Source organism: Cherax quadricarinatus, chromosome 3 (genome assembly GCF_038502225.1).
Source record: "Cherax quadricarinatus isolate ZL_2023a chromosome 3, ASM3850222v1, whole genome shotgun sequence".
In the NCBI taxonomy this organism is placed as follows: domain Eukaryota; kingdom Metazoa; phylum Arthropoda; class Malacostraca; order Decapoda; family Parastacidae; genus Cherax; species Cherax quadricarinatus.
In genome coordinates, this window is record NC_091294.1 from 20,371,537 (window position 1) to 20,385,539 (window position 14,003).

The following is a 14,003-nucleotide window of genomic DNA, read 5'->3' on the forward strand; positions in this document are numbered from 1 at the left end:
ACCAAGAAAACTAGAATACAACAATAAATACCATACGAAAATACACTGCAAAGTCGCTGATTTATTAAAAAAAAATGGTCAAAGTTTTTTTTTTCTCATTATGCACTGTGTGCTGCAGGATTTTTTTTAGACTGTGCACACTGACCACATAGACCCATTCTTTCATATGAAGGCCTACCAGCTTTCTCCCACTAGATTTGAGGCCGCTAGAATTTGAGTACTAGTACGTCAAAAACCCCTACGCGTAAGACGTACTAGTACGACGAAAACCCTCAAAGGGTTAATAGTATCTTTGGTTATTAAACCCTATCTGTGTTGCTTTTCATATTGATGTTTCTTATCAGTGGATCTTTGTATGCTGTTAGTAAGCCATGGGCAACATAGTCATTTGTTTGTAATTTGTTTAGTTTTAATGAGACAATGTTTGTTATACAGTAAGTATTTTGAGATACATGTCTATCCAAACATGGGCTAGTTAAACTTTGATGATAAAGGATAGATGACACTTTATTTCTGCTAAGCATAATTTACAGTTGATGCAGGAATATAAATATGAATTTAAGTTTGAACCGATAATCTAAAACAGCATTTTGGATTATTGACCCTGAAAGGTTAACTTAAGATATCCTCAGAAATTTGTGGCATTTACATAATAAATGCTAGAGATAAGTGGAAATCTAGGTATTTGGGAAGCCTTTGCCCAGTACATTGATCTCTATTTCTGGAAAGTAAAGTGAATAATAAAGCTCAAAATTGATAATTGCAGGGCGTTTAACACTAAAGATACCTTGGTCACAGTTGTATAGTGCACCATGGGTGGCTATAGTGGAAAGGTTGTTAGTCATTGTGGTGCCTAACACATCCATCAAATATGATGCTGATCGCGAAGAAAAGTTGCTGCAAGAGATAAAGATGTCCACACTTCAGCGGGCAGAAAGTGCAAAGCTGAAGATTAAAGAAATGGAGAAAGGTAAGCCATGAGGAACCAAGAACTATTTGTCTATCCAGTATGCTATCCTGTCATTGATGCAGCAAGTTCATTAAGTTTATTGTTCTCCTAACAGGAGACTTGGAAGTTAAACATTGAAAGAAGCATGTAGGTGTAAAGATTGAATTTGAACTTTTAAATGTATCAAGTGCTCTTACAGCTAGTTAAATATTTGAGGATTAATATTTTATACTGGAGATGACCAAATTGTTCATCTTTAGTACCTTAAATCCCAAGATGTACAAATAAATGGAATTTGTAATATTTAATGCAATGTACTATATATGTGCAAAATGTATCCTGTGCAGCAAAATTTATTACAGGCATTACTGTAATAACTTATAATTTCACTTTTGCCTTTAAACAGGTAGTAAATTAAAATCTCAAGACAGTTTTCATGAGAAGCTGATTGCCCAAGTTATACGCAACATTCAGGTAACCATACGGGACATCCACATCAGGTGAGATCTGGAGCTCTTGTTAGCCATGCACTTCTTAAACTTTATTCTTTACACATCTGTTAATTCACTAGTGTCCTCACACCATTAACTCTTGCTCTCTGATACACACTGCCAACCCAGTACAGGAAGGCCCCGCTTTACGGCGTTTCACTTTACGGCGTTCCGCTAATACGGACATTTCAAATTATGACCAAAACTCGCTATACGGCTCCCCCCACCTGACTTTCTAATACGGTCACCGTGCCCCACCCTGTTTGTTTACATTCTCCATGAGCTCGGTAAGCGCTAAGTCTCTCCATTTTGTCTGGAAACTCCAAAATTTCAAATGCTTTTATAAGTTATTTCATATTTTATATTTACTCTGATAATTATACTTATGTATACCTGTACCTAAATAAACTTACATACTGTGCTGGCATGCAGGTACACATTAAAATTGGTAAGTGTCTTATGTCTCCAGACGTCATATTAGTAATGATAATAATAATCATCGAGTCATTTAAATGTCGTATATTACGTTAATATACACATTTTCATTAATCCATCCATGATATTTTTTTCAAAATTGTATAATAAACACGATGCATAACATTTAAATAAGATAAATACACCCCACAGTAGAATAAATAAACATAAATGTGAGATGTGGTAGCAGACGACTTGCACAAGTAACGCCATATTAGAAATGATAATAATAATAATACTCACCGAGTCTCATTAAATGTCGTATATTACGTTAATATACACATTTTCATTAATCCATCCATGATATTTTTTTTTCAAAATTATATAATAAACACGATACATAACATAAAAAGATGATAAATACACCCCACAATAGAATAAATAAACATAAATATAAGATGTGGGAGCCACATAACTTGTACAAGTGACGGCAAGAATAACATTTTCTCTAATCTAACATAAGAGAAAATGTGTTACTGGGGGTAACTGTAGAAAATTACTCCTTTCATATGTATGTAAGTAAGTTTATTCAGGTATACACAAATACAGTTACATAGATTATCATACTTAACAACATACGTGTAGAGAACCTAGGATAACCCAAAAAAGTCAGTATGACTTATTTCCATTGCCTTCACTCAGAGCTTCATTTCTTCTCAAAATGATGTTACATGAGAATGGGAGTGTTCTTCTTTATTAATTCTACCATATCAATGTAGAGACAACCTGTACAAAATGTAACTTGTACACAAACCAGACGTGTACACTTCGTTTGTTTACAAAACTTACGTTCGCCTGGTTTGTTTACATAACTCTGCGCCTGTCCCCTCTCATGTACTCATTCTTTCTCTCTCTCATTTATTCATTTTATCTCATTTACTTACTCCTGACCCTACATTAAGACTACAAATATTTTAAGGTAAGTAATGAGTGAACTGTATATACATTTTATCGCTCTGGGATGCTTAAATATCATAGAATAGTATGTGTGGGTGGGGTGGCCTGGTAAGGTAGCCTGGCTATTACCATACATACCACACGATTTCTTACAATAAATACTACTTGTCTCACCCTAGATTAAGACTATAAATATTTTAAGGTAAGTAATGTGTGCACTATGTGTGTATTGTACTTTTTTATTGTTTTTTGATGCCTGGTTCTATTGCTAACTTAATATATGTTAGTGTAAACTTGTTATCTAGTGTTTGTATGCATTTATAAGTGGAAAAAAAGGGTGTTCCACTTTACGGCGGTAGCCTGGAACCTAACCTGCCGTATAAGTGGGGCCCTCCTGTAGTTCTTTTCAGTTTTTTTATTCAACCTCCTAACATAGTGTGTTGCTTCAGTTCTTTGTTTTAAAACCAGCCTTGGCTTTACATTGTCCCACTTATGGCCTAGCAAATAGATGTACAACACTAACATACTTAGAAACCCATGATATAAATCAATTGTGGATACCTACCATGCATTATGGTTTTGTCAAGCAAAAGATTGCCTTCTGCTACTCTACATTGGCTCTGTTGAGAGAGAGATTGAGAGAGAGATTGAGAGAGAGAGAGATTGAGAGAGAGAGAGATTGAGAGAGAGAGAGATTGAGAGAGAGAGAGATTGAGAGAGAGAGAGAGATTGAGAGAGAGAGAGAGATTGAGAGAGAGATTGAGATTGAGAGAGATTGAGAGAGAGATTGAGATTGAGAGAGAGAGAGATTGAGAGAGAGAGAGATTGAGAGAGAGAGAGATTGAGAGAGAGAGAGATTGAGAGAGAGAGAGATTGAGAGAGAGAGAGATTGAGAGAGAGAGAGATTGAGAGAGAGAGAGATTGAGAGAGAGATTGAGAGAGAGAGATTGTGAGAGAGAGAGAGAGAGAGATTGAGAGAGAGAGAGAGATTGAGAGAGAGAGAGAGATTGAGAGAGAGAGAGAGATTGAGAGAGAGAGAGAGATTGAGAGAGAGAGAGAGATTGAGAGAGAGAGAGAGATTGAGAGAGAGAGAGAGATTGAGAGAGAGAGAGAGATTGAGAGAGAGAGAGAGATTGAGATTGAGAGAGATTGAGAGAGAGAGATTGAGAGAGATTGAGAGAGATTGAGAGAGATAGAGAGAGAGATAGAGAGAGAGATTGAGAGAGATAGAGAGAGAGATTGAGAGAGATAGAGAGAGAGATTGAGAGAGATAGAGAGAGATAGAGAGAGAGATTGAGAGAGATTGAGAGAGATAGAGAGAGAGATTGAGAGAGATTGAGAGAGATTGAGAGAGATTGAGAGAGATTGAGAGAGATAGAGAGATTGAGAGAGATTGAGAGAGAGAGAGATTGAGAGAGAGAGAGATGGAGATTGAGAGAGATGGAGATTGAGAGAGAGAGAGAGAGATGGAGATTGAGAGAGAGAGAGAGAGAGGTGAAATTTGACTCCAAACTGACCATGAAGAACCATGTTGTAAATCTTGCAAACAAGGCAGCCAGGAAGCTTGCAGCACTTCGCCGTATCTCGCATCTGCTTGACAGTAGGGGTTGCAAGATTCTGTACGAGGCACAAGTACACTCACACCTTGAGTATGCTCCACTTTCTTTTTGCCTCCCCCCCCCATCTATGGCTGCTTGACAGAGTAGAGAACAGAGCAAGACGTCTCATCTTTCGCCTGGACCCATCCTGGATGGATCTGTCGTTTCAGCAGAACCTTCAACACAGGAGGGATGTGGGTGGCCTTACTGTTATATACAAGGCCAATATTTTCAAAGTACCACACTTGGATCCACTTCGAAGGCAGTATGAAGCAAGCTTCTATGCCACAAGACGGGCAGAAAGCAGCAACTTCACTCTGGCTGTACCCTTCTCCAGAACATCACTTCTTCGGAGATCATTTATCCCCAGTATGACTCGAGTATGGAACACATTCGTACAGCATTATGATGTCAACGAGATAGTTGATCAGATGAAAATGCTGGCCCAAAAACGGCTCCAACTTCATCCTGTTCCTTGTATGTCTCATAACAATAAAAATACTTTGAAATGAGCTGATGTAGGTAACAGCTCTTAGCTTGTCAATAAAATTAGGAATCCTTAACCTGTAAATAGCTTATCAATAAAGCTAGGGATCCTTAACCTTGTCAAACCCTGTGTATAAAAAAAGAAAAAAAAAAAAAGTGCCCGAGAGAGAGAGAGTGTGCCCGAGAGAGAGAGAGTGTGCCCGAGAGAGAGAGAGTGTGCCCGAGAGAGAGAGAGAGAGAGTGTGCCCGAGAGAGAGTGTGCGTGTGCCCGAGAGAGTGTGTGTGTGCCCGAGAGAGAGAGAGAGTGTGCCCGAGAGAGAGAGAGTGCCCGAGAGAGAGAGAGAGAGTGCCCGAGAGAGAGAGAGAGTGTGCCCGAGAGAGAGAGAGAGTGTGCCCGAGAGAGTGCCCGAGAGTGTGCCCGAGAGAGAGAGAGAGAGAGAGTGTGCCCGAGAGAGAGTGTGTGCCCGAGAGAGAGAGTGTGCCCGAGAGAGAGAGTGTGTGCCCGAGAGAGAGTGTGTGCCCGAGAGAGTGTGTGTGTGCCCGAGAGAGTGTGTGTGTGCCCGAGAGAGTGTGTGTGTGCCCGAGAGAGAGAGTGTGTGCCCGAGAGTGTGCCCGAGAGAGTGTGTGCCCGAGAGAGAGAGAGTGTGCCCGAGAGAGAGAGAGAGTGTGCCCGAGAGAGAGAGAGTGTGCCCGAGAGAGAGAGTGTGTGTGCCCGAGAGAGAGAGAGAGAGAGAGTGTGTGTGCCCGAGAGAGAGAGTGTGTGTGCCCGAGAGAGAGAGTGTGTGTGCCCGAGAGAGTGAGTGTGCCCGAGAGAGAGTGTGCCCGAGAGAGAGAGTGTGCCCGAGAGAGTGTGCCCGAGAGAGAGTGTGTGCCCGAGAGAGAGTGTGCCCGAGAGAGAGAGAGAGTGTGCCCGAGAGAGAGTGTGTGTGTGCCCGAGAGAGAGAGAGAGAGAGTGTGCCCGAGAGAGAGAGTGTGCCCGAGAGAGAGAGAGTGAGATCGAGAGAGTGAGTGTGCCCGAGAGAGAGAGTGTGCCCGAGAGAGAGAGTGTGCCCGAGAGTGTGTGCCCGAGAGAGAGTGTGTGCCCGAGAGAGTGAGTGAGTGCCCGAGAGAGAGAGTGTGTGCCCAAGAGAGAGAGAGAGAGTGTGCCCGAGAGAGAGAGAGAGTGTGCCCGAGAGAGAGAGAGAGTGTGCCCGAGAGAGAGAGAGTGTGCGCCCGAGAGAGAGAGAGAGAGTGTGTGCCCGAGAGAGAGAGAGAGAGTGTGCCCGAGAGAGAGAGAGAGAGAGTGTGCCCGAGAGAGAGAGTGAGTGAGTGTGCCCGAGAGTGAGTGTGCCCGAGAGAGTGAGTGTGCCCGAGAGTGAGTGTGCCCGAGAGTGAGTGTGCCCGAGAGAGAGTGAGTGTGCCCGAGAGAGAGTGTGCCCGAGAGAGAGTGTGCCCGAGAGAGAGTGTGTGCCCGAGAGAGTGAGTGTGTGCCCGAGAGAGTGAGTGTGTGCTCGAGAGAGAGAGTGTGTGTGCTCGAGAGAGAGTGAGTGTGTGCTCGAGAGAGAGAGAGAGAGAGAGTGTGCCCGAGAGAGTGCCCGAGAGAGAGAGTGTGCCTGAGAGAGAGTGTGCCCGAGAGAGTGTGCCCGAGAGAGTGTGCCCGAGAGAGAGAGAGTGTGCCCGAGAGAGAGCGAGAGTGTGCCCGAGAGAGAGAGAGAGTGTGTGCCCGAGAGAGAGAGAGAGTGTGCCCGAGAGAGAGAGAGAGTGTGTGTGCCCGAGAGAGAGAGAGTGTATGCCCGAGAGAGAGAGAGAGAGAGAGAGAGTGTATGCCCGAGAGAGAGAGAGAGTGTGCCCGAGAGAGAGCGAGAGTGTGCCCGAGAGAGAGCGAGTGTGTGCCCGAGAGAGAGCGAGTGTGTGCCCGAGAGAGAGCGAGTGTGTGCCCGAGAGAGAGCGAGTGTGTGCCCGAGAGAGCGAGTGTGTGCCCGAGAGAGAGCGAGAGTGTGCCCGAGAGAGAGTGTGTGTGTGCCCGAGAGAGAGTGTGTGTGTGCCCGAGAGAGAGAGAGAGTGTGCCCGAGAGAGAGAGAGAGAGAGTGTGCCCGAGAGAGAGTGTGCCCGAGAGAGAGTGCCCGAGAGAGAGTGTGCCCGAGAGAGAGAGTGAGTGTGCCCGAGAGAGAGAGAGAGTGTGTGCCCGAGAGAGAGTGTGCCCGAGAGAGAGAGTGAGTGTGCCCGAGAGAGAGAGAGTGTGTGCCCGAGAGAGTGTGTGCCCGAGAGAGAGTGTGTGCCCGAGAGAGAGTGTGTGCCCGAGAGAGTGTGTGCCCGAGAGAGTGTGTGCCCAAGAGAGAGAGCCTGAGAGAGTGTGTGCCTGAGAGTGCCCAAGAGAGAGAGTGTGCCCAAGAGTGCCCGAGAGAGAGTGTGTGCCCGAGAGAGAGAGAGAGAGTGTGCCCGAGAGAGAGAGAGAGAGAGAGAGTGTGCCCGAGAGAGTGTGCCCGAGAGAGAGAGAGAGAGAGTGTGCCCGAGAGAGAGAGTGTGTGCCCGAGAGAGAGTGTGCGCCCGAGAGAGAGTGTGCGCCCGAGAGAGAGTGTGCGCCCAAGAGAGAGTGTGTGTGCCCGAGAGAGAGAGTGAGTGTGTGCCCGAGAGAGAGAGAGTGTGTGTGCCCGAGAGAGAGAGAGAGAGAGTGCCCGAGAGAGAGAGTGTGCCCGAGAGAGAGTGTGTGTGCCCGAGAGAGAGAGTGAGAGTGTGCCCGAGAGAGAGTGAGTGTGCCAGAGAGTGAGAGTGTGCCCGAGAAGAGAGAGTGTGCTCGAGAGAGAGAGAGTGTGTGCTCGAGAGTGCCCGAGAGTGTGTGCCCGAGAGAGAGAGTGTGCCCAAGAGAGAGTGTGCGCCCGAGAGAGAGTGTGCGCCCAAGAGAGTGTGTGTGTGCCCGAGAGAGAGAGTGAGTGTGTGCCCGAGAGAGAGAGTGAGTGTGTGCCCGAGAGAGAGAGAGTGTGTGTGCCCGAGAGAGAGAGTGTGTGCCCGAGAGAGAGAGTGTGTGTGTGCCCGAGAGAGAGTGAGAGTGTGCCCGAGAGAGAGAGTGAGAGTGTGCCCGAGAGAGAGAGTGAGAGTGTGCCAGAGAGTGAGAGTGTGCCCGAGAGAGAGAGTGAGTGTGCTCGAGAGAGAGTGAGAGTGTGCCCGAGAGAGAGTGAGAGTGTGCCCGAGAGAGAGTGAGAGAGTGCCCGAGAGAGAGTGTGTGTGCCCGAGAGAGAGAGTGTGTGCCCGAGAGAGAGTGTGTGTGCCCGAGAGAGAGAGTGTGTGCCCGAGAGAGTGTGCCCGAGAGAGAGAGATTGTGCCCGAGAGAGAGAGGGTGTGCCCGAGAGAGAGAGAGAAAGTGTGCCCGAGAGAGAGAGAGAGAGAGTGTGCCCGAGAGAGAGAGAGAGTGTGTGCCCGAGTGTGTGTGTGTGTGCCCGAGAGAGAGAGAGAGTGTGCCCGAGAGAGAGAGTGTGCCCGAGAGAGAGTGTGTGCCCGAGAGAGAGAGAGAGAGAGTGCCCGAGAGTGAGTGTGCCCGAGAGAGAGAGTGTGCCCGAGAGAGAGTGTGTGCCCGAGAGAGAGTGTGTGCCCGAGAGAGAGAGTGTGCCCGAGAGAGTGTGTGCCCGAGAGAGAGAGAGAGAGTGTGCCCGAGAGAGAGAGAGAGTGTGCCCGAGAGTGAGTGTGCCCGAGAGAGTGTGCCAGAGAGAGAGAGAGAGTGCCCGAGAGAGAGAGTGTGCCCGAGAGAGAGAGAGAGTGTGCCCGAGAGAGAGAGTGAGTGTGCGCCCGAGAGAGAGTGTGCGCCCGAGAGAGAGTGTGCCCGAGAGAGAGAGAGAGAGTGTGCCCGAGAGAGAGAGAGAGAGTGTGCCCGAGAGAGAGAGAGAGAGTGTGCCCGAGAGAGAGAGAGAGAGTGTGCCCGAGAGAGAGAGAGAGAGTGTGCCCGAGAGAGAGAGAGTGAGTGTGCCCGAGAGAGAGAGAGAGAGTGTGCCCGAGAGAGAGAGTGTGCCAGAGAGAGAGTGTGCCCGAGAGAGAGAGTGAGTGAGTGTGCCCGAGAGAGAGTGAGTGTGCCCGAGAGAGTGAGTGCGCCCGAGAGTGTGCCCGAGAGAGAGTGAGTGTGCCCGAGAGAGAGTGAGTGTGCCCGAGAGAGAGTGTGTGCCCGAGAGAGAGTGTGTGCCCGAGAGAGAGAGTGTGTGCTCGAGAGAGAGAGAGTGTGTGCTCGAGAGAGAGAGAGTGTGTGCTCGAGAGAGAGAGAGTGAGTGTGTGCTCGAGAGAGAGTGAGTGTGTGCTCGAGAGAGAGAGAGAGAGAGAGAGAGTGTGCCCGAGAGAGTGAGTGCGCCCGAGAGTGAGTGTGCCCGAGAGAGAGTGAGTGTGCCCGAGAGAGAGAGTGTGTGCCCGAGAGAGAGAGAGTGTGCCCGAGAGAGTGTGTGTGCCCGAGAGAGAGTGTGTGCCCGAGAGAGAGTGAGTGTGTGCTCGAGAGAGAGAGAGAGTGTGTGTGCTCGAGAGAGAGTGTGTGCTCGAGAGAGAGAGAGTGTGTGTGTGCTCGAGAGAGAGAGAGTGAGTGTGTGCTCGAGAGAGAGTGAGTGAGTGTGTGCTCGAGAGAGAGAGAGAGAGTGTGCCCGAGAGAGAGTGTGCCCAAGAGAGAGAGTGTGCCCAAGAGAGAGAGTGTGCCCAAGAGAGTGTGTGTGCCCGAGAGAGAGCGAGTGTGTGCCCGAGAGAGAGAGTGTGCCCGAGAGAGAGAGTGTGCCCGAGAGAGAGAGAGTGTGTGCCCGAGAGAGAGAGAGAGTGTATGCCCGAGAGAGAGCGAGAGTGTGCTCGAGAGAGAGCGAGAGTGTGCCCGAGAGAGAGAGAGTGTGTGCCCGAGAGAGAGAGTGTGTGTGCCCGAGAGAGAGTGTGTGCCCGAGAGAGAGAGAGAGAGAGAGAGTGTATGCCCGAGAGAGAGCGAGAGTGTGCTCGAGAGAGAGCGAGAGTGTGCTCGAGAGAGAGCGAGAGTGTGCCCGAGAGAGAGCGAGAGTGTGCCCGAGAGAGAGTGAGAGTGTGCCCGAGAGAGAGCGAGAGTGTGCCCGAGAGAGCGAGAGTGTGCCCGAGAGAGAGCGAGTGTGTGCCCGAGAGAGAGCGAGTGTGTGCCCGAGCGAGAGTGTGCCCGAGAGTGTGTGTGTGTGCCCGAGAGTGTGTGTGTGCCCGAGAGAGAGAGTGTGTGCCCGAGAGAGAGTGTGTGTGTGCCCAAGAGAGAGAGAGTGTGTGTGCCCGAGAGAGTGTGCCCGAGAGAGAGAGAGTGTGCCCGAGAGAGAGAGAGAGAGAGAGAGTGCCCGAGAGAGAGAGAGAGAGAGTGTGCCCGAGAGTGTGTGTGCCTGAGAGTGCCCAAGAGAGAGAGTGTGCCCAAGAGTGCCCGAGAGAGAGAGTGTGCCCAAGAGAGTGTGCCCGAGAGAGTGTCCCCGAGAGAGAGAGAGAGAGAGAGAGTGTGTGCCCGAGAGAGAGAGAGTGTGTGCCCGAGAGAGAGAGAGAGAGAGTGTGCCCGAGAGAGAGAGAGAGAGAGAGTGTGCCCAAGAGAGAGTGAGTGTGTGTGCCCGAGAGTGTGTGCCAGAGAGTGTGTGCCCGAGAGAGAGAGTGCCCGAGAGAGAGAGAGAGAGAGAGTGTGCCCAAGAGAGAGTGTGCCCGATAGAGAGAGAGAGTGTGCCCGAGAGAGAGAGAGAGAGTGTGCCCGAGAGAGAGAGAGTGTGTGCCCGAGAGAGAGAGAGTGTGCCCGAGAGAGAGTGTGCGCGAGAGAGAGTGGGCCCGAGAGAGCGTGAGCCCGAGAGAGTGTGTGCCAGAGAGTGTGTGCCCGAGAGAGAGAATGTGCCCGAGAGAGTGTGCCCAAGAGAGAGCCCGAGAGAGTGTGTGCCCGAGAGTGCCCAAGAGTGTGCCCGAGAGAGAGTGAGTGCCCGAGAGAGAGAGTGTGCCCGAGAGAGTGAGTGAGTGTGTGCCCGAGAGAGAGAGTGAGTGTGTGCCCGAGAGAGAGTGTGTGCCCGAGAGAGTGAGTGTGTGTGCCCGAGAGAGAGAGTGTGTGCCCGAGAGAGAGAGAGTGAGTGTGTGCCCGAGAGAGAGTGTGTGTGTGCCCGAGAGAGAGTGAGTGTGTGCCCGAGAGAGAGAGTGAATGTGTGCCCGAGAGAGTGAGTGTGCCCGAGAGAGAGTGAGTGTGTGCCTGAGAGAGAGAGTGAGTGTGTGCCCGAGAGAGAGAGTGAGTGTGCTCGAGAGAGAGAGAGAGAGAGAGAGAGAGAGAGAGTGTGCCCGAGAGAGAGTGAGTGAGTGTGCCCGAGAGAGAGAGAGTGAGTGTGCCCGAGAGAGAGTGAGAGTGTGCCCGAGAGAGAGTGAGAGTGTGCCCGAGAGAGAGTGAGAGTGTGCCCGAGAGAGAGTGAGAGTGTGCCCGAGAGAGAGTGAGAGTGTGCCCGAGAGAGAGTGAGAGTGTGCCCGAGAGAGAGAGTGCCCGAGAGAGAGAGTGTGCCCGAGAGAGTGCCCGAGAGAGAGAGAGAGAGAGAGTGTGCCTGAGAGAGAGAGAGAGTGTGCCCGAGAGAGAGAGAGAGTGTGCTCGAGAGAGAGTGTGCCCGAGAGAGAGAGAGTGAGTGTGCCCGAGAGAGAGAGTGTGTGTGCCCGAGAGAGAGAGAGTGTGCCCGAGAGAGAGAGAGTGTGCCCGAGAGAGAGAGTGTGCGCCCGAGAGAGAGAGAGAGAGAGTGTGCCCGAGAGAGAGAGAGAGAGAGTGTGCCCGAGAGAGAGAGAGTGTGTGTGTGCCCGAGAGAGAGAGAGAGAGAGAGAGTGCCCGAGAGAGAGAGAGAGAGAGAGAGAGTGCCCGAGAGAGAGAGAGAGAGAGTGTGTGCCCGAGAGAGAGAGTGTGTGCCCGAGAGTGTGTGTGCCCCCGAGAGAGAGTGTGTGTGTGCCCGAGAGTGTGTGTGTGCCCGAGAGAGAGAGAGAGTGTGCCCGAGAGAGAGAGTGAGAGAGTGTGCCCGAGAGAGAGAGTGTGCCCGAGAGAGAGAGTGTGTGCCCGAGAGAGAGTGTGTGCCCGAGAGAGAGAGAGTGAGTGTGTGTGTGCCCGAGAGAGAGAGTGTGTGTGTGCCCGAGAGTGTGTGTGTGTGCCCCCGAGAGAGAGAGAGAGAGAGAGAGAGAGAGAGTGTGTGCCCGAGAGAGAGAGAGTGTGTGCCCGAGAGAGAGAGAGAGAGAGAGTGTGCCCGAGAGAGAGAGAGAGTGTGCCCAAGAGAGAGTGAGTGTGTGTGCCCGAGAGAGAGAGAGTGTGCCTGAGAGAGAGAGAGTGTGCCCGAGAGAGAGAGAGAGTGTGCCCGAGAGAGAGTGTGCCCGAGAGAGAGAGAGAGAGTGCCCGAGAGAGAGAGAGAGTGTGTGCCCGAGAGAGAGAGAGAGTGTGCCCGAGAGAGAGAGAGAGAGTGTGCCCGAGAGAGAGAGAGAGTGTGCCCGAGAGAGAGAGAGAGAGTGTGCCCGAGAGAGAGAGAGAGAGAGTGTGCCCGAGAGAGAGAGAGAGAGAGTGTGCCCGAGAGAGAGAGAGTGTGCCCGAGAGAGAGAGAGTGTGCCCGAGAGAGAGAGAGAGAGAGAGTGTGCCCGAGAGAGAGAGAGTGTGCCCGAGAGAGAGAGTGTGCCCGAGAGAGTGAGAGTGTGTGTGCCTGAGAGAGAGAGAGTGTGTGCCCGAGAGAGAGTGTGTGTGTGCCCGAGAGAGAGAGTGTGTGCCCGAGAGAGAGAGAGAGAGAGTGTGCCCGAGAGAGAGAGTGTGCCCGAGAGAGAGAGAGAGAGAGAGAGTGTGTGCCCGAGAGAGAGAGTGTGCCCGAGAGAGAGTGAGACCGAGAGAGAGAGTGTGCCCGAGAGAGAGCGAGTGTGTGCCCGAGAGAGAGAGAGAGAGAGAGTGTGTGCCCGAGAGAGAGTGTGTGTGTGCCCGAGAGAGAGAGTGAGTGAGTGTGTGCCCGAGAGAGAGTGTGCCCGAGAGAGAGAGAGTGTGCCCGAGAGAGAGAGAGAGTGCCCCCGAGAGAGAGAGAGTGCCCCCGAGAGAGAGAGTGTGTGCCCGAGAGAGAGAGTGTGTGTGCCCGAGAGAGAGAGAGAGAGAGAGTGTGCCCGACAGAGAGAGTGCCCGAGAGAGAGTGTGCCCGAGAGAGAGAGAGAGAGTGTGCCCGAGAGAGAGAGTGCCCGAGAGAGTGTGCCCGAGAGAGAGAGTGTGCCCGAGAGAGAGAGTGTGCCCGAGAGAGAGAGTGTGCCCGAGAGAGAGTGTGTGCCCGAGAGAGTGTGTGCGCCCGAGAGAGTGTGCCCGAGAGAGTGAGTGTGCCCGAGAGAGAGTGTGCCCAAGAGAGAGAGCCCGAGAGAGTGTGTGCCTGAGAGTGCCCAAGAGAGAGTGTGCGCCCAAGAGTGCCCAAGAGAGAGAGTGTGCCCGAGAGAGTGTGCCCAAGAGAGTGTGCCCGAGAGAGAGAGAGAGAGTGTGCCCGAGAGAGAGAGTGTGTGCCCGAGAGAGAGAGAGTGTGTGCCCGAGAGAGAGAGTGTGCCCGAGAGAGAGAGAGTGTGTGCCCGAGAGAGAGAGAGTGTGTGCCCGAGAGAGAGAGAGTGTGCCCGAGAGAGAGAGAGTGTGCCCGAGAGAGTGTGCCCGAGAGAGAGTGTGCCCGAGAGAGAGAATGTGCCCGAGAGAGTGTGCCCAAGAGAGAGAGAGAGTGTGCCCGAGAGAGAGAGAGTGTGCCCGAGAGAGAGAGAGTGTGCCCGAGAGAGAGAGAGTGTGCCCGAGAGAGAGAGTGTGCCCGAGAGAGAGAGTGTGCCCGAGAGAGAGAGTGTGCCCGAGAGAGAGAGTGTGCCCGAGAGAGAGAATGTGCCCGAGAGAGTGTGCCCAAGAGAGAGCCCGAGAGAGTGTGTGCCCGAGAGTGCCCAAGAGAGTGTGTGCCCGAGAGAGTGAGTGTGTGCCCGAGAGAGTGAGTGTGTGCCCGAGAGAGTGAGTGTGTGCCCGAGAGAGTGAGTGTGTGCCCGAGAGAGAGAGTGAGTGTGTGGCCGAGAGAGATAGTGAGTGTGTGCCCGAGAGAGATAGTGAGTGTGTGCCCGAGAGAGAGAGTGTGTGTGTGTGCCCGAGAGAGTGAGTGTGTGTGTGCCCGAGAGAGTGAGTGAGTGTGTGCCCGAGAGAGAGAGAGAGTC

The 14,003-nt window shown here is 51.4% G+C and overlaps 1 protein-coding gene across 1 annotated transcript in view; it reads left to right on the forward strand.

The window, feature by feature from the left end:
* LOC128706588 (intermembrane lipid transfer protein VPS13A-like) overlaps window positions 1-14,003 on the forward strand; it is a 264,092-nt gene that overhangs the window by 168,857 nt on the left and 81,232 nt on the right. Inside the window, exons 3-4 of the mRNA XM_070090619.1 lie at window positions 767-970; window positions 1,356-1,449. Coding sequence (XP_069946720.1) covers window positions 767-970; window positions 1,356-1,449 — 298 coding nt within the window. The remainder of the gene's footprint in view (window positions 1-766; window positions 971-1,355; window positions 1,450-14,003) is intronic.